The 20,391-nt window shown below is 40.9% G+C and overlaps 1 protein-coding gene across 5 annotated transcripts in view; it reads right to left on the bottom strand.

The window, feature by feature from the left end:
• SNX9 (sorting nexin 9) overlaps positions 1–20,391 on the bottom strand; it is a 92,170-nt gene that overhangs the window by 21,453 nt on the left and 50,326 nt on the right. For 4 of the 5 annotated variants that reach the window (XM_022560207.2, XM_089922185.1, XM_089922186.1 and 1 more), the window contains exons 5-9: positions 11,442–11,607; positions 9,463–9,613; positions 5,957–6,041; positions 3,783–3,908; positions 3,553–3,670 (exon numbers count right to left, since the gene is read on the bottom strand). In XM_022560207.2, coding sequence (XP_022415915.1) covers positions 3,553–3,670; positions 3,783–3,908; positions 5,957–6,041; positions 9,463–9,613; positions 11,442–11,607 — 646 coding nt within the window. Of the gene's footprint in view, positions 1–3,552; positions 3,671–3,782; positions 3,909–5,956; positions 6,042–9,462; positions 9,614–11,441; positions 11,608–17,830; positions 17,924–20,391 lie in introns of all 5 variants that reach the window. The other variant, XM_089922187.1, reaches the window with a different exon arrangement.

Below are 20,391 nucleotides of genomic sequence, written 5' to 3'. Positions count from 1 at the left end.
TGCAAAAGACACTGTTAAAAGAAAGGCCACACCTGGGACAAATTATTCGCAAATCACATTATTTGTGAGAGGACATGTTTCCAGAATATATAAAGAATCTTGTTTCAAAATTCGATGATAAGAAAACAACCTAATAAAAAAATGGGCAAAAGATTTGAAAAGATACTTTACCAGAGAAAATTTATGGAAAAGAAATAAGCAAATGAAAAGATGCTCTACACCACCAGTCATTAGGGAAATGCAAATTGAGACCATGAGGAGACAACACCGCTAATATTAGACTATTATACTTACTAAAATAAAGAAAAACAGACACTATCAAAAGTGCAAGTAAGGATGTGGAGCCCCTGACAATCCCATCCATTGCTGGTAGGGATCCCAAAGTGGCACAGCCACTCCGGAAAACAGCCTGGCAATTTCTTAAACATTCAATAGCATACACCTACCATATGACCCAGTCATTCCACTCCTAGGAATTAATCCAAGAGAAAGGAAAACTTATATTTATACAAAAACTTGTATGTAAATGTTTATAGCAGACTTATAAGTGGCCAAAACTGGAAACCCAAACGTCCTGCAAAGAGTGAGTAGAAAAGCAGACTATGGTAGAGCCAATACAGTGAAATACTGCTCAGCAATGAAAAGAAACAAACTACTGATACTCACAACAAGAGATGAATCTCAAAGGCATTATGCTAAGTGAAAGAAGCCAGGCTCAAAAGACCCAAAAGCCCGACGACATACACACTATACGCTTCCATTTATAAGGATATTCTAGACAAGGCAAAATTATAGGGACAAAGAGCTGATCAGTGTTGCCATGGGTTAGGACTAGGGGGAGGGGCTGAATATAAAGGAACAGCACAAGGAAATCTGGGGGAGGTGATGGAACTTTCTGTACCTTGAATGTAGTGATAGGCCTGTGGTGGTACCTGTTAAAACTCTTAGAACTGTACACCAAAAGGAGTGAACTTACTATACATAAGTAACAAAAAAACACAGCCTGGATTTTCCCTAAGAAACTGCAAGTACAAATAAGTACAAGTTTCCTTTAATGAGAAGAGTATTATAAATCCACATAAATCAAAAACTCCTGTGCTTCCCTGGTGGCGCAGTGGTTGAGAGTCCACCTGCCGATGCAGGGGACACGGGTTCGTGCCCCGGTCCGGGAAGATCCCACATGCCGCAGAGCGGCTGGGCCCGTGAGCCATGGCCGCTGAGCCTGCGCGTCCAGAGCCTGTGCTCCGCAACGGGAGAGGCCACGACAGTGAGAGGCCCGCGTACCGCAAAAAAAAAAAAAAACTCCTAAAAAGTAGCCATTGGACAAGTTTCATGGGTCTAGACCCTCCTGTATACTAAAACACTTCAAATTCTACACTTACTAGGGGTAGAGATTAAGCACTACAGAAGCGTAAGCCGTGCAGAAGATGGCCCACCTCATGGACAGAAAAGACCCTGTAAGTCAGCACGGACCTAAGGGCTATACTGAATTCCCCATTATGAGCAAGTAAATTATACCGAGAGTTTATAACCTACTCATTGGTTGGAATTAATTAATTACTGACTCTTACTCCTCCTGAAGTTTTTTCTGACACAGCTGGTTTATTTACAAACTGTGACTTCAGATGTTACCTTGTGCTTGTTAGGAAATTCCTATCAGGTTCCAGAGAATTAAAAAAAGGGAGAGGAGGGGATTTTTCCCTGGTGGTGCAGTGGTTAAGAATCCACCTGCCAGTGCAGGGGACACGGGTTTGAGCCCTGGTCTGGGAAGATGCCACAGAGCAACTAAGCCCGCGAGCCACAACTACTGAAGCCTGTGCGCCTAGAGCCCGTGATCCGCAACAAGAGAAGCCACCGCAGTGAGAAGCCCACGCACCACAAGGAAGAGCAGCCCCCGCTCACTGCAACTAGAGAAAGTCCGCGTGCTGCAACGAGGACCCAACGCAGCCAAAAAAAAAAAAAATCAGTAAAATAAATAAATACATAAAACTAAATAAAAAAGGGAGAAGAGGGATTTCCATCTCCCCATTTTCTAGGACCCTTACTTAGGTTTTCACTAAGTATGGGAATACATCAGTTTGGCAGCCAGAAATAAAACCAGATTCATTCATTATTATTCCACAAAGAACAAAATCTATAAACAAATAAAAAATCTTAGCTGTAAGCTTTTCATGGATGGATTATCAAGTCCACAGAAATGTCATGACATCATCTATTTGGTATTCCTTTTCCTTTTCTCCAGGATTTAAATGAGACAGGAACCTATATAATAATGATCCTGTGGGCATCTCAGGCAGGAGGCAAACAAGAGAAGGGGGAAATAAAGTGGCTCCTGGGCTTTTCAGTCTCCTCGGCACACGTCCCAGTCAGTGAATCAAAGCTCAACTTTCTTCCGACTGAGGAGCTGTTGCTTCCTTGCTTTTCTATGACATCCTCCTGGCTTCAGGCCTGACCTTTTTTTAAAAAAAATACAAACTTACTGTGGGAGAACTGTGACTCTATGATGCTATCAGATAGTCCTGGGTTATTTGATTCCGAATAAACAATGTATTAAAACCTAAAAAATAGGAGAAACCTCCATGACTCTAAGACAGCTCATTAATCCATTTATTTAAACACCACGGGGAACATATTATGCTAATCAAGTTGATAAAGGAGAGCTTAAAATTCAGGAGACAGTCTGAAATTTGAAAATGTGGAGAAAAGCAGAACTTAAGTTTTCATGGAAAGAAATTTAAATTTTTAACAAGAAAGCTGTGACTTAACAATAAGGATGACAGAAAGGAGGGACAGTGAGTATCTGAACAGAAGCAGGGGTGGGGGTGACACACGAGTGGCAGGAGGCAGCCATCTACGCCAACCAGGCAACCCCGACAGGGCTGCCACTCAGCTGCCCCAGCTCCAAGAGGGACTGCCTGGGAGTCACCCCAACTGAGGGCGAGGATGTGTCTGCCAACCTGGCAACGTAGTCCCCACTCTACGTTCTGCTACGACACTTTGAAAGTTTTGAAAAGTTTTCTCCACAAAATCAAAATCCAAACAAGTTCTTTAAAAACAAAGTTCACAGGGCTTCCCTGGTGGCGCAGTGGTTGAGAGTCCGCCTGCCGATGCAGGGGACACGGGTTCGTGCCCCGGTCCGGGAAGATCCCACATGCCGCGGAGCAGCTGGGCCCGTGAGCCGTGGCCGCTGAGCCTGCGCATCCGGAGCCTGTGCTCCACAACAGGAGAGGCCACAGCAGTGAGAGGCCCGCGTACCGCAAAAAAAAAAAAAAAAAAAAAAAAAAAAGATACATATGTATACAGGAATTCTAACAGAAAATTTTATGACATATTCTTGTTAGGTGTTCAGGTAACTTCCAAATACATGTACAATACATATATATATATATATATATATATATATATATATGTATATGGCTATCTTTAGCTGCTGTTTCCAAACCCCTACATCTTGTTCCACTAGAGGATGGAACATGCCATTTCTGATTTACATTAGGGTACTCTAACTGGAGTCTTTTTACTTGTCCTGAGTTCAGTGCCGCACACACTCACCTGTGACTTGCTTATCTGGAAGAGAAGGGATTGGAATGGCTGACCCAAACTTTACCAGTAGACGCTCATATAACCAGTCAAAGTGCTTATACCTGTGGTTTACAGATCGATTAGTGTTCTACAAAATAAGGAAAGAGAAAAACGTTACCAATGCCAACTACAGGAAATGAAAAAAGCAAATTGTTACTAGCGATGCAAGCATGGTCTGCTTTGATAACTTGGATACTTACAGTAGGTGTTAACTGATATTCAATGTAGCTCTTCAGACCGTACATTTTGGAGCCCTTCCTGGGATCTGCTACCACACAGTCAAATGTAGAGGTAGGATAAACCCACATCGGGCCATAATCTCCAACCTACACAACATTGCGGGGAGAGTTAATTTTGTTACATGGAAAAATAGTAAGTATAATTGATATAAATCATCAAATGATTCTTTTTAGGACTAGAAGTCCCTAGGAGGGTCATTTTTGCTCTTCTTTGAGAAGTTATTTACATAAATGCTCTCTGTTCCTACTAAGGTTATATTTAAAGAAAACACTTAATGGGAGAAGCCCTTCTGCTCCCATGTGGGCATCGCAGGCCACAGAGAGATGCCGATCTGCCTTTCCTCTAGAGAGATGGAACACAATCTCTCTCTAGTCCAGCTGTCTTAATTATATGTAATGAGGGGCTAGTTTTTAAAAATTTCAAATCTATTGCAGACTAAGAGTTCTGTGAAATATAAAATTACACACTTGGATGTCTCAGCCATGCCAAACTGCCGTCAAACTTCCTCTACACTTACTCTCATTTTCTGTATACCCTAATTCTTTATATAGTTCTAATTCTTTTTAAAGGTGAAAGGAGAAAAAAGTGAGGTGAGGTATGAAAGTTCAGAGGCTACTAGGTCAGGACGGTAACTGGGGCCCAGAGAATTTTAATAAGGGACTAAAGATCTCTGACAACAAGTTATTATGATTCTCCAAGAGGGAGCCCAGATCCAGAAAACTCTCTTAAAGCTGCAGAGCAGGAATCTTTAACAGGGGCCTCTTGGGAACCTCCCTTAATGACTGGGACCAAGAGAGGCGACTCTGATCAACTAGGGCCCAATACCCACGGAGTCACATTTTATTAGTGGGTAGGGGGCTGCACCTTAAAAGCAAAGGACCAGGTCTCTACTTTCTCTTGGTTTTCTGAAGGCTCAATGGCTTTCCTCAGCTTCCTTTTCCACATAGGAAGCCCACACAGGCAAGCCTGCCTATGGGTCCAGTTTCACCTAAAACGTGTGGGACAACTCAAACACGGGGGTCTTTTAGCTCTGTTCCAGGACTCTCCTGCTTATGACAAAGTCCCCTGTGAGAATCTGAGGGGCAGGGCCATGGGCTCTTAATTCTGTGGAGTTAGAGAAAAAAACTAAAATAATCTCTAACCTAACTACTCAGAAGATAATTATCCCAAGTTTGCTTTGAGGGAAGAAGGATAAAAGGGCTCTGGGTCACAACCCTTCTCTCTGGAGTTTTCTAGGATTTCAAGCTTTTCAAAGAAGTAGGAACAAGTAATATAAAAAATTCAATATCATTCTTGCAATTTTATCGAGTTTCCCAGGACCCAAAGATTATAGAATAAGACCAGATCTTTCCTCCTTGTTTGAGTCCGTGGTGATTATATTCAAGGCCACTTACCCTCCTGCCCTGTCCCCAACTTACAGTTACAGGATTAAATCAACAGGGTCAGAAGATAGCTATAGTTCTCTTTGCCAGAATTTCATCTGGAAATATACAGCTAGATAACATTTAGATAGAAAATCTATCAGCAATCAACATTTAGGTGAAACCACAGGGCCTGTGTCATGTTATGTAATAAGCTATTCAAAGACAGATATACTTAATGGTGCCATTAACTCCCAGCTTTTACGTACTAGCTCCTTATCACGACTCGATAGCTGGTTTATTGAAAGAAAACTATTACCAACATAGTGGAAAAGGCAACTTATTCTGATAACATGCATGTACTTCGCCAAGGTAGAAACCTAAATATATGAATTGGGTTTTTTAGCTAATTATGTATGGCTAGTAGAAAAACAGCATGTAAAAGATACTTCAAGATACTTTAGAAAAATTATTAAAAATACGTATGTACTATGGGTGTTGTTTGTTCAATTACTAACAGTCTGAAAGGTAAAAGTAAAGAATATCTAAACAATATAATAATGGGCATTAATTCATGCCAATTATTTTTAGTACTCTTAAAATACTAATACACACTGTCAGTTACTTACTTCGAGCATTAAACGTGTTTAAAAATACTTTCCAAAAACAAAAAACTTTCCAAATGACTAATAACCCTCTTAGCTTTAAGGTATTATAAAAGAGCTTAATCAGAAACAAAGCAAAAAAAAAAAAAAAAAAAAGAACAAACTTACAATGATAGGAATTTTCTCTTTGGGTTTTGCTAGTTGCTTGGCCAACAAATACTGTTCCATTCCAGGTTTTGCAAATCCAGGAAATCTAATCATGAGGATAAATGCTTGTGAGTCTTATGCTTTTCCTTATAAGAATTCTACAGCTCTCATCCACATTTACTTTATACGACAGTTTGAACTTGTTCTGTCTTTCACATGCACTAGAACTAGGAAACAATGGTAAATGAAACCTAATGTAATCAGATTGTTCAATGGCCAATTAGTCATTTAATTAAGCTTTATCTGGTAGGAGGACAGTTTGACTCCAGAAGGTGTGATATTTATGGGCACTCTATTTGCTTGATCTGAGACACTCTATCACCACATGAAGAGTGAAGGGCAGACTAGAAAATGTCCCCCAGGTACAGAGGTAGAAAGTACTGAGCGCATCAATTTGAGATGACCACATGGGGTGAAGGCCACACGCTGGCATTTTTATATTCAAATTAAAGCTGCCTTTCAACATTCTCCCTTGGGAGGCCACAATTATCCCAAAGAAACCGCCACTGTTCGTAAGTACTTGTGCCATTTTCTTTGGGAACTGCCTTCAGAACCAGTTTATGAGACACACACAAAAAAACAGTCTCCTCAGTAAAGAGACTCTAAACATAATAAACTTGGCTATTTCCAGAAATCATATCTACATCCGAAGCGAAGTTCTAAAACTGAAGAAAAGCTGGAATAAATGCATGGCCATCCAAAGCTCTACTTCTAAAGAAGACAAGATTAATCTGGGTTTTAGAATTTTTGTTTTTAATAGACGGGGAAAAAATCCTCAGAAAGCAAAATACCTAAAATAGGAAAAGAAATCTTATTTCTACAAAAACCAGCTGTCTTACTTCTGATTTCATTCCTATACCAAGTTAAAGGCCAATGTGATGCTCTCAGGGGCTCATATCTTTTCCTTCATTCTGGACTGACCTCCTTCCATTCTCTTTTCCCTGGACCTGCTTTAACACACAGCTCCTACAACAGAGTAAAAGGGGTGTCTAGGAGCTTGATGGCCTTGGGTTTGAATTTCAAGTCCAACACTTCATAGCTATGTGACTTTTAGAGCGTGTCTTCTTATGTGAAGAATGGGACCAATACGACCTACCTTTAAGGTGGTAAGGGAATTAAATGAGAAGATTTAAGTAAAGAGTTATCTATATAAATCTAAAGGCCCTAGTACGTGCTCAGAAATTAAAATGATTTGTAATGCCGCCATCGGCTCTGTGGAAGTGCTCCCTACAGCCTTAGGTGCAGCCTTCCCTGTGCTGCATCAGTGTTCCGAGCACACTTCTGCTCTTCAGCTTATGGTGCTGCAACCGCCATCATCCATTTGCACATCACAGCAGACTAGACGTACCTTAGAGAAAGCATTTGTATTTCCAGGACCTAGAGGAATTATGGGAATATACTAAATGCTTAATGAATTAATGGGCTAACCTGGAACACTTCTGTTAAAGAACCTACACTTTTGCTAGAAAACGCTGATGGGGAAATTGGGGCATTGCACATAGCAACAATTCCTTGACTAGAGTGTAAGCTTCCGAGTGCAGAGAGCACATGTCATGTTTCTTTTGGTATCCTAGTGACCACAGCAAAACTCTAGAGCTGACTATGCACGCATTTAATACTTACTGAACAGCAGTGCAATTGATTAATTCTTTCAGTATTATCAAGATGTATTCTTGTAATGCTCAAGTGTACTTAAATGTCTGATCTCTGTTTCTAGCATAAGGTTTAGGCTCCATGACTGGAATATAGCTGTCATATAAAATGGATTAACCGCTGAAAAGTGTTAATACTAAAAAAAATTTTACAACTGTTATAAGTAAGTCATTTATACATTAGTCTAGTTAAATAAAAATATGTAGGGTTTAAACGGCTCCCAGCACCACAGAAAGCGAGGGATGCCTCCAAGGTGCAGGTGCATATTAGGACTCCTTCAATTTGGTTTCAACCTAGACTGAAATTTTAGAGCAGAAAGAATTCTTAATTAAAGCCAATCCTTCACTTTAGAGATGAAGCAAGTTGAGTTTGAAACAGGTCATCCAACTTCCCCACAATCATATAGCAAGCCAGAGAGCAAGCATGGAGCAGTGGAAACCACAGGAAAGTGGAGTCAGAGGCCTGGCGCAAGCCAGAACCTCACGAACTAGCTACGAAAATTCAGCTAGCCGTATTTTCTCACAGGTCCTGCTTCCTCATTTTCAAAATGGGGCTGAGGGATACATTATATTAAAATGGGTTTTAAATATACTTTGTATTTAGGTTTAAAGAACAACTGAGGGTAAGGTACGTCACTACAGACCATACTGAGAACTTCAAATCTCACTTTAAGAAATAGGGTACAGTCAATAATGACTGACTGTACCATGCATGCAACTGAGTATGAAAATGCACAATGGAAGAAACTGGACAGAAATGCAGGAGACGTGTGAGCTAAAAGACAACTCATTTAATTACCAGATGGTATTTAAATACTAAATACTAAAGGAGAACTTGCAGGGCTCATTAAACTTATACACACGTACATCGAGACCTAGAAACTTGGTATCTAGATATATATCAAACATGTTTACAATTTTTTTCCAGACATAGATTAACATTCCTTGATATCTGCTTGGAATCATGAACTTGGAACACTGAGAAAAAGTATGAGTAATTTTAGAAAAACTATTTTAAATATAACTGCTGTAAGAAGAGTACTTGAAGATAAATCATATGGAAGTCACAAACTACATCTCCTTCAAGCTACACTGGTGTAAACCACAGACGCATCCAGAACTCTCTACTAGGGAATTCCATAGGGCTGTGTCCATATTCACCCTTTCCCACATGCTTTCCTGCTAAGCACTGTTTCTACAAGGACCGTTCGAAACATTTTTTAAAAATATATAAGAATAATCTAAGTGAAAACAAAGTCCTAAACACATTAAACATAGTAGTTGAGAGTGTGCTCAGGAAGCTGAGGGACTGGACTGGAATCCCGACTATATCACTTACCACCTGTGTGAACTTGGGCAGTTACTTAACCTCTCTGGGCTTCATTTTCCCAGAGAAAACAGAGATTATATGTACCACAAAAGGGATATGAGGGTCGCATGAGAGAATACACACAAACTGCTTTGCACAAAGCCTGGCACATGGTAAAAGATCAATAAACAGTAAAACGTTTAAAAGGAAGCTATCAGGATTATTTTTAGCTTTCCTGTGACATCAGCAATAAAAACCTTAATATGTCATGAGTTAATAAAGGTAAAAAACAGTATTTAGCATATGATTAAATGGAACATATATTTCACTTTAAAATGAAAAAAAGTTTTTTAAAAAGAAGCTTCCAAGCTAGGAGCCAAATAAAAAATAAACATGATCAAATCGCACCCCAAGCTTTGTAGATCACTGAAAAGAGAAAAAGCCTCTTTGTATCTTGTATCTGTTTCTACAGAGGGTTCACGTTGCCCCAACTCCCTTACACCTACTTGTTAAGCGGCAGCTTCATGGAGGAGCTGCCGGCACGGCTGTTTCCTCGCTGGGCACCGCCTGCTTCCGCTGCCTCTGAATCCTTGAAGTAGGGAGAAGACGACTTGGGCTCATCCCAGTCTTCATCCCAGTCATCATCGTCACCAGTTGCTGGAGGTGGGCACAGAAGATCGTCAGTAAAGAAAGACAAAAGAAAGATGGGATGACTTAATCTTCTGGGGGGGTCAGGATTATAATAAAGATGTGAAGAATATAGGCTCTATAGTCAGACAGTTTGGGGGCTTGACGATTCGGCCTTTTAGCACAAAAGACAAGTTAGAAACAACTTCAAGAGGGCTGTCAGTCCAAGTAACTTCAGATAAATGCCAACTATAAAAACACTCTGTGGTATATAGGGAAGGCCTTCTAGAGGCCTATACGTTGATAAATCTAGCTTTATAAACTTGCAACTAAGCAGATCAAATACCCTTTAAGCCAAGAGACTGGGGAGGACAAAAGGGTGATAAGAGTTTTAAAAAGGAATTGTTGGGCTTCCCTGGTGGCGCAGTGGTTGAGGGTCCACCTGCCGATGTAGGGGACGTGGGTTCGTGCCCCGGTCCGGGAGGATCCCACATGCCGCGGAGCGGCTGGGCCCGTGAGCCATGGCCGCTGAGCCTGCGCATCCGGAGCCTGTGCTCCGCAACGGGAGAGGCCACAGCAGTGAGAGGCCCGCGTACCGCAGAAAAAAAAAAAAAAAAAAAGAGGAATTGCTTAACACTACTAATAATAAAGGTGAGAGAAGGACAAGGGGGTGGAGGAGAAAGAGAAAGAAACGAGAGGTAAGTAGTAACTGACCAGCATGAGGAGCCTACTATTCTAACAACAGGCTCTGCGTCAGATGAGGGGCTGCCAGCTTTCCTCCCTCCCTCCTTTCTTCTTCCACTGTCCTGTGCCTCTGTCTCCCACCTCTGATGGCCTGAGGAGTCCCTTCAGCATTAGGGAGGAAACTGCCCTGGGATCTCCGCCCTAAGAGTGCCACCACGAGAAGCCCAGAGACAAATGCCAAAACGAAAAAAAGAAGAGAATAGAAAGTATTAGAAGGATCTGGGCCAAGAGTCCTGGAGCCACGCCAAGTTACTACAGAAGCAGAAGTCAGCAGTCTAGTCTCAACGTTTCTACCCAGCCCACGACTCCTGGTCCTGCAGCAGCCCAGCTCCTGTCCATGAGTGGGAGCTGGAAACCAGCACCTGTGCCCTTTATGGCTCCTGCATGCAAGTCTCCTGCTGTTTAGCACATTCAGTTCTTGGCAAAATCTGCTCATACAGGGATCATTAAAAAATAACGGATGGATCTCTTAATTTCAGAACAGACATAAATCGCCTTTTGTAATTCCTGAATTGTTTCTCCTTTTAGAAATTCCTCTTTTGCCTCAGTATTTCCATTAAGAACCTGGGAGTCAAACAGGTAGTTAAGGAAAAGACAGAACAGCTACGTTAGAGGTCACAAACCATGTGACCATAAACCACTGAATGTGGCGATGAACCATATTCAATCCGTGTGCACATTTTTTGGGCCCAAATGTGTGTTAGTAGCTAAGATTTTAAAGTGGGAAGATGAGATGAAAATCGAGATTTCTACTCTCTCTGGAACTGTGGTGGTCCAGGAACACTAGCTCAGTTCTCCTGCAACGGCATCAACCCGCCGGCTAGAGCAGAGCTGCCCACCTCTGTCTTCCGCAGCCCCGCCCCACGGGGCTGCGCTGCTGTTCTGCTTTATGAACCTGGCCCCTGCAAGCATTTGCATTTGTGACTCCTTGACAGGTAACTGAGAGTGGACTAAAGACCATAACTAAAAACGACCTACATTTTGACCCAGAAAAATAAGTTTGCTATTAGTGAATAAGAGCACCTGAGAACAGTTCCTTTGATTAAATCTATTTTAACTCCGATGCCCTTTAAGGGTGGGTGGGCTCCATCACCAGCAGAGCCCTCTTCCTCACCTGGTCCCTGGTAGGCCTGGGGATGACCAAAGGCAGTGTCCCAATTGTTGGAGGTGTTTCTTTGGGCTGCAGTCCCCTCGGGCTTGGCTCCCCAGCCATCCGAGCTTTCCCAGTTTCCAGATTTGGAAGCATTCCAGGCTGACCAGGGGTCATTGCCACTGCTGACCTGATGTTAGGGGTAAAAAAGGAGAGAGTATTCGTGACTTCTGGAAAGCATTACTCAATTCAGTAGGAATCACATAACAATTGAATTGGGGTGCTGAAAAAACTGATAGAAATTTAAAACAATTTACAATTTAAATAATAAAATTTTAGAAACACGTAGGAAAGCACAAAAGACAGGATCAACCGAATTTTATTGTTAACAGTTTGCCATATTTGCTTAGGAACTTTACAACAATAACAAAGAAACTCCCTTTCTTTTTCCTTCTCCCAAGTAACTACTTTTCTGAACCTGTTCTCATTCCTGTGCATGTTCTTATACTTCCACTGCATATGTAATGGAATATGTAACGTATTCATAAATAACAAATGCTTTATATTTTTCAAACTGACCTGAACAACACTGTACTGTATGTGTCTCTTTGCAAGCTGTCTTTTTCTTTCACTTAACATTATGTTTTTGAGATTATACTTGCTGGTAAGAATATGTTTTATTCACTTTAACTGCTTGATAGTAATCAGTTGTATTTTTAACTGTTTTAATTTTTATTTGAAAAGGTAATATGTTCCCAGTAAGAAAAAAATTCAAATAGTATAAGAAGATATGAAATTAAAAAAATATTCCTACCACCTTAAAAGGCCAGTCATTCTCTCAGAGATAATGACTCCTAACAAATTCCTTGTATATACTTAAACATGCCATGCAGAGAGAGCCTTTTTGCTTTTAAACATATTATGTGAGCCCAAATTATACTTTCTGCTCTGTACTTTTCTTTTGTTTTTCTATTTAATAGGCTAAAACATTCTCCTAGGTACAGCAGCACATGGATGACATCATTCTTTTACATGACTCCCCAGAATTCCACTGTATTTATTTCCCATCATCTAAAGAGCATATGCTCACTTATCTTGTTTGCCGTATCTTGCTACTGTAAATAATGCTGCAATGCACAATCTTTCCTCACTTGTCCAATAGATGTATGTGAAATTCCCAGAAGAAAAATTGCTGGGCTAATACAAGTGTGCACTTAGAATGGATAGATTCTGTCAAACTGCTTTCCAAGGAGATTGTACAGTCACATTCCTACACTCCTTCTACACGCCAAGGGGTGGTGTCTTGCATAAAATGGGGCTACCATACTCCAAAACTATTTTTAAAATATTTTCTCCCATTATTCCTTAGCATAATTTTATAGTTTAATTATTAATATTATAAAAAAAATTTTGGAATGGGCAATACATGGCACCCAATATCAAGGAGTACTGCAGTAAGAGTACCTGTAACCCACCTCTCACCCCTGGCTCACCCAGCCCTGAGGCAACCAGTTTTTTTTGTTTCCCTAATTTTTAAATTTTAAATCTTCAACCTATATGGAATTTACTTCAGTATATGAAATAATATAGGAATCCAGCTTAATTTTTTCCTGTAGTCATTCTGTTGTCCTGACATCACTTAATGAACAATCCATTTTCCTCCACTGATCTGAAATTCACCTTTATCATATACTGGACTTGGGCCTATTTCTGGACTCTATTCTATCCTAGTAATCTATTCATACGAGTACCAAGCTACTTTGGAGTCCACTAGACAGAATACCATTAGTACTTTACCATAACATCTTTTATTGGTTTATTTTTACACGTGAACTTTAGCATCAGCTTCATGTTTTAAAACTAAAACAATCTTTAGTTTTAGCATTAGCATGTTAAGTTTAAAAAATGTGCTGATTTTCATTTGAATCACCTTAAATTTACAGATAAACTCAGGGAAAACAAATAGTGCCTTTAAAATAGTTTCAATACTGAATGTATTTATTCAAGAACATGGAATAGCAAATTTTTCTGTTTACTCAAGTCTTCCTTCTCACATAAAAATCTGGGGGTTAGTTAGAGAGAGAGAGAGAGAGACAGAGAGATTGAGATTTGTAAGAAGATTACCCAAACGGCCTCATATACCTCTCTAAATGTTTTAGAACGCTATCATGGTTGGTCTTTTTTTTCACTCTTCATCAATTGACATATAGGGTGGATAACTGCCTGCCACCTACCAGAAGCATCAAAAACAGTATATGTTTTACAAAAGGAACTATGATTTCATTCTAACATCTCTATACCTCCAAGAAAAATTAATGAAGTTACTAGTGATTCTGCCTGAAGTCAAATATTAAGAGCAGAAAGACATTCATCCTTATGACTGTGGATTTCTCGAACATACGGCTGATGGGGAGTTACTCTCAAGCCACTCCAGTGCAGACTGGAAATGAAGGCTGCCGTGCTGAGGGCCTGGCGATCACGCTTCATTTAAGAGAAGCCCTTCCTTCCATAGTTTTCTTTAAGTAGGGGTGTTTCATTCAGCAATATATACTCTGTGCTCTCCAAACTAAACTATGAGGTTTTGTTTTTAGAATTAAAAACTTCAAAAGGTACAGAAATTTTGGATAGTAAGATGACAGTAAGTACAGGCATTCATTGTCTAGCATTTCTATAAGCTACTGAGGAAAAGGAACAGAAGGGTCATAACTAGAACAACAGGATGAGTAAAAGTTCAGCACTGCCATGACAGTAAGATCATGTTAGCAAATTGTCAAAGAAGGTTTTCATCATATTGAGGAAGAAATGGGATGTGAAATTCATCACCAAGTAACCTTAAAAAATTAAAACTTATTAGGACAGAAACACATAACATGATAGTTCTTTTAAAAACTACTTTGTGTATACATTGTTTACAATAATTGCTATCTTATTTGGTTACGTGTACGATCTTAGCTCTCTACCTGGGTTGTGAAATCCTTGTTGGCAAATCTAATAACTTTGCTTCTCTCTGTTTTTTTTTCCTGGAACATTCCTTCTACCTTGTTTCCACTTGCCTCCTACTGATAAATCTTTCAAACCCTGACCAACTGGCAATCCCTCCAGCTTCTATCATTGACTTTTTACTCACTCTCTCTCTCTCAGGTGACCTCCAGGGTCCCTCCTCTAATATCAATAACTAACAACCAGCTCACAAAGCCTTCACGGTCTGCTTCTCTCTGAACCCACCCTTCCTGCACTTTGGCCTCTGGCTCCTTTGCTTTCAACTCCCAATAACCCTTCTGTCCCTTAACTGCAGGCATCTGGTCACACAGTAGTCCAAAACGCCTCTTCTCTACTTTCTTCCAGCTTTCCTTCGATGTCTTCATCCTTTTTTTTCCCCTCCTTTCAGGGCACCAAACCCCTCCCGATTCTATCAACCACTTTAATTAAAAACCGTTCATTAGACCTCACTGACCACAGAATAGATTCCGAACTCCTGAGGCCATCAATTAAGATCCTAACTTTTCCTTGCATAACGCTGCCTGTCCTCGCTACTTGCCGCTCACCCTCACTCTGTGCTTCAGTCCGCAGTCTCCCAGGCTTTCCCGTGTCCCTGCCTTCGCTCAGGCTCTGCTCTCCACCTGCATGCAGAGGCTTCTACCTCCCCTTCCTAGGTTCTGGCCCAGTCCCACCCCACGGAGGGCGCTGCCCTCCGCCTGCTGGCTGACACTCAGTCACATCCTTCCACTTTCTCCCAAAGTTAGCCTTCCGTTAGAGTTACTGGCGTATCGGCTAGTCATTCCCAGTAGCAAGTCACGGGCAACCATCTCCCCTAAAAGATTCTCAAAGTGCCTTACATAAAGTGGCGAAGACTCAAATTTTTTATTTTTCTTAAAGTGGCTAACTGTGATCCTCTTGGTCATTTGTATGAAGTAGGTATTATTCTAATAATAATAGATTATTATATCTATGATTCTTTAGATATGCATCTAACCTTCATAACATGACTATTATTTCACAAAGAGGGAAATCAGATTTTCCTCACGTATACTGACTTGAGTCTCTTCTAGGAAAATAACCACTGTGGACGACCACAGAATAAGTGATTTTCGGCACTGCCATACGCTCTTAAAATAACAGTGCCTTCCCAGTTATGAAAGCTTATCAGTACCCTGTAGAAAAGCTGCAAGATGCTGACAGGTACAGATGGACAGAGGGACGGACATATGTGTGATGAAGAACAGTAACATGTTAATGGTAAAACCTAGAAGGCGCGTATATGATTATTCGCTATGAAGTTCACTTAACTTTCCTATGCTTTAAGTTTTAGCAAATGTTGGAAAATCCAACAAACAAAACTTGCACACACAAACATCGTCTTCTGAACTCCATGAGGATGCGTGCAAGGGACAAGAGAAGGTCTGTGCCCATCAGGCTCACCAGTGATTTCTTGTTGCCTATGAACATGGGGCCTACACGTAGTAAGTGTTTAGTAAATTACTTGCTAAATTAAACCACTCACAAACACTCACGTGTTTGTCTGGATCTCTATTATGAATGGATTTTCACCTGCCTTGCACTGGAGCTGGCTGACTATGTCTGACTCGCCCCCTAACTCCCACTCTAACTAAATTAAATACTCCCTAATGCCAGAAGCAATGTAGTCAACACATTTGCTCATTTAGCACTCTAATTTTTTTTTTTTACATCTTTATTGGAGTGTAATTGCTTTACAGTGTTTCGTTAAGTTTGTGCTGTATAACAAAGTGAATCAGCCATATGCATACACATGTCCCCTATCCCCTCCCTCTTGCGCTTCCCTCCCACTTTCCCTATCCCAGCCCTCTAGGTGGTCACAAAGCGCTATGCGGCTGCTTCCCACTAGCCATCCATTTTACATTTGGTAGCGTATATATGTCAATGCTACTCTCTCAATTCATCCCAGCTTACCCTCCCCCCACCGTGTCCTCAAGTCCATTCTCTACGTCTGGCACTCCAAATTTAAAAGCTATCCTAACCTCATAAGACAAAACAAAGAAATACATTTACATTGTCTTTACATCATGAGACAATCTAAATGTATCCGCTGAAAGGAGCCTGTAGAGCAGAAAGACAGAACGGAGTCTGAGTGGCCATGGAGGGGTGGGGAGAGAAGGGTATTCCTGAGATAATCGTAGCAAAGCTGTGCATCTTACAAATACATAATATGGGGTAAAAGGGGGCAAGGATAAGAACATTGGTCCACTGGTTGAATTTTAAGTCCCTTATGAAACTGTAGAAATTTGACTGACGTAAATTTCTCATGGGTGCAACAGTTAAGAGCTGAAGCTCTAGAGGCTGTCTATCTGGGTTTGAATCCCAGCTTTACCACTTACTAGCTGTATGAACTTGGGCAATGCACTCCATCTCTCTTAGTTTCCACTCTTATAGAATGGATATAACATCATAAACTTCCTCATAAGATTTCTGTAGGAATTCAATGACATAATGCATATAAAGCACCTAACAATATCTGGCACATGGTATGCGTTCAGTAGTGGTTATCTTATTACACGGGGGCTCATCTAGAGTATACAGAGAAGAATGAAGACTGGTAATCTTTGAGTAAATCCCCATTAGTTTATGCTTTAAAGGAAAAGATCAGTTATATTTCCAAATGGCTTCAATGACAGATCACATTAATAGAGAAACTTTTAATTAAATAAGTGATTATAGGCACTTAGGATACTTTCTATTTTAGCCAAAGATCTGTTTCCTTCAGATACATAAGAGAAAGAGGAAGAAGACAGAACTGTTTTGCCATAAAGTTCCAAAGCAACTCATAATTCTTGGGGGTCTTGGCACATTTTCTGTGTGCTAAATACTGAGATCTTGCTTTTCTTCAAAGCCTAACCCCCACTGCAACAAACTGAGCTACACAATGATTTGGTTTAATGATCCTTCAGCCTCTGACTTCTTTGCCGTCAATTCCAAGAACCCCTTTTGTCCCTCACCTGCAGACATTTGGTCGCACGACAATGCATTATGTTCCTCCGCTAAGGTTTCAAACTCTGAGGGAGCTCTCCTATCCTCTTCTCCCAGCCCCCCCCTCCTCTCTCCTTTCTACTGAGCAATGTCATCATTCTCTTCTTTCCCCACCTTTTACGGTACCAAAGCCAACCAGATTCTGTAAACTCCGTGATTAAAAGTCCTTCATTAGACCTTGCTGTCCATGGAATAAATCCATCAATCGAGTCTCATCAGAAGTCTCCAAAGTATAAATCCCAATTGCCCTTCCAACTCCTATATGTCCCACATGCCATGTTGCCATGCCCCCAGGAAGAGCTTTAGTTAAGATACTTTAGCTGAAACAATCACCTCACTTGGGAAAATAAAGGATTACTTCTAGGGGCTTTAAATGTTTATTTCCTTTTTCATTCAAGTTTGAATTTTACCTTATTTACGGAAGAAGAAGGAGAAGGAGAAGATGAAGAAGGTGGTGATTGGCTGAGACTTTCAATACAACCAATCTGAGCCAAAATATCCACCTTAAAATAAAAAAAGGCGCTCGGTAAACGAAGGGGAAAAAAAGAGTATATACCAAAGCTAACAACAGCAAATGCATAGCACGGCTAAGTTCACCAGAAAATTCCAGCATGCCACTCATGCACCAAGATTACATGCAAAAAGCAAAGCCCCTACTGTACAGCAGTGGTTTGTCTTCAGTGCATTAGTATATATTCTAAAGACTCTTGCTGTCATAACACAGTGTCACTGAAGCACTAAAAATAATTATAAGCAGCACAGAAGGAATGGAACAAATATCATGCAAGTCATACAGCCAATGAAAAAAAACTCCAGAGGAACAACACAGCCAAGCTTTTAAAAATGTAAGAATGTTGAACCAGGGCTTTCAAAGCCACCAGACATGTGAGATGAGCAAAGCTTCCTGGAACCACAGAGCCACGGAGAACCTACCAAGACCGGCTAAGAGCACAGAACAGCCCACGAGGTCGTGAACTCTGTGTGCTCCTGAGCTGACTGGCTTGGTGTGCAGTGTCAACATGAGAACAGATAACTGATACGCCCTGTGGAGCTAGGCAATGGCCAAATCAGCATCGCTATTAGGAGGACCACCTTGGAGCCCAATTCCCAGGCTTCGAATCCCAGCTCCACAACTATCTAGTAGGGAAGTCATTACTATTAACATTTATATAGTGTTACGAGAATGCACTTTTCATGTACAACTTTCTTGTGAAGAAAGTTGTACCATTTGTAGATGTAAATAAACTTGTTTTTGGAAATCAACTAGTAATACACAAAGAAGACAATCAAGATGGAGTAACTGGGATCCAGTTTACGTTTCCACTTAAAACTAAAAAAGACAAAATATATGAAACTGTCTTCAAATCATTAGACGTCAGGCAATAAAGGACCTGACCTCTGCCTAGAGAGACTTTCCAGGCCATGGATCAGGGATGGGGAACCCATGCAGAGGCCACTGGTCTCTGTGAATTAAGAAGACAGAGCTGGGAGTCTGGGGCAGAGTACTGAGAAGCAGAAAGCTGCACAGAGACCTCCGGAGATGAGTGGGGGACGGGACGGGACCCCAGGCCTTAGGCTGAGTACTGATCAGCGTATGCACGTGAGGGAGCTGCCATATGAATGGTTAAGTAACAACCCCTTAGTAGGGTGGTTCTCACCAGCCAGAATGGAAAACCTCATGATTCATAAGGGTGACAGCAGGTACAGCACTGAAAAGGCTTTTGCCTCAACAGAGAGGCAAAAATATCCCTAGACTGAGCATTGCTCTGGTCCCACTCTAAAAAGCTTAAACTGCAAGAATTAAACTGTTTCTAAGTAACTTTCTTTTAAAGAAAAACAAAACAAAACAAAACACTAGTCTGCAACTGCTGACCACAAAAATAATAGGTCTGGTTTTGTTATATTTTGCTACTTTGTTGTTACTTTGCTTCTTATATGACATCCTTGGGCCACCAGGATGAGTAAGAATCAAACTCTTACTTCTGACAACAGGCATCAATGAAAATGCAGTAAGACCTGGGCAAGGGCCTGTTTGGAAACAACAGTCAGATCGACTTGATTCACTGGTTTCCCAGTATGTTCTGCTGGTTTCAGGCGAAATAAGTTCTTCTGGTTTCCCAGTTCTTCAAGACATGGTCTAAGAAGAACTTTCACTGCACACATCATGAGACAACACTGGGAGCGGCTGGGGGCAGATGGAGAGACGGGCAACAGATGCCTTTATTTCTCTCTGTGCCCACTTGAACTAGTTCAGACTTCAAGGGTGATCTAGGTCTGAGAATTAATGAGAAGGATAACTTATATTTCATCAAGGTTGCTTTCTGTTTGGCGTTCTACCAAACCAGCAAACAAGAGTACAAAGAATATATAAAGGTTCAAAAGATACTGATAAGTAGGTAGAGCTCCCGCTGCCCACCTGGTTCCTTACAGAGGATGCCCAAAGTTCAATACAGGTCAACACGGACCATTCGGTTTGACAAGTCTACGAGGTAAGAAGAGTTGCTAATCACGGGCTCACTACCTTGCGTATTATCATCTCGGGGGAAAGGCTCTGGAAGCATCATTCGAGGGCCCACCTTATTACCACACACGAAATCCTCAGTCACATTCATCTACACCCTATCGGTTATGTTGCTATGGCCGATTACACTGCCATTCCCTAATATATACGCTTGGAAGGAAAGAAGGAGGGAAGGAACTTCCAGAGTAAGACTTTGGCCAGGGATAAACAACAAAAATGAATGGAAAGTTACTGGTTTTGTGAAAGCTGAGGTTATTATGTTTTTGTTTGTTTGTTTTTTGAACCTTATCTGCATGACTGAGGCATAATTGTCTTTATCTGACATTTCTCATTCATGAAATGTTTAATAACCATGTGCCAATTGTGTTAGGAAGTGGGACTAGAAAGCAAATAATGTGATTCCTCTATAAACCGAGAACATTTCCATCAGTTTCTGACAAAGGTTTCTCG

This window comes from Delphinapterus leucas, chromosome 12 (genome assembly GCF_059928025.1).
Source record: "Delphinapterus leucas isolate spDelLeu-1000000601 "Yukka" chromosome 12, BTC_Dleu_Yukka2, whole genome shotgun sequence".
Lineage (NCBI taxonomy): Eukaryota > Metazoa > Chordata > Mammalia > Artiodactyla > Monodontidae > Delphinapterus > Delphinapterus leucas.
Note: the sequence above shows the minus strand (reverse complement) of the source record. Positions and strands in the feature narration are given on the sequence as shown.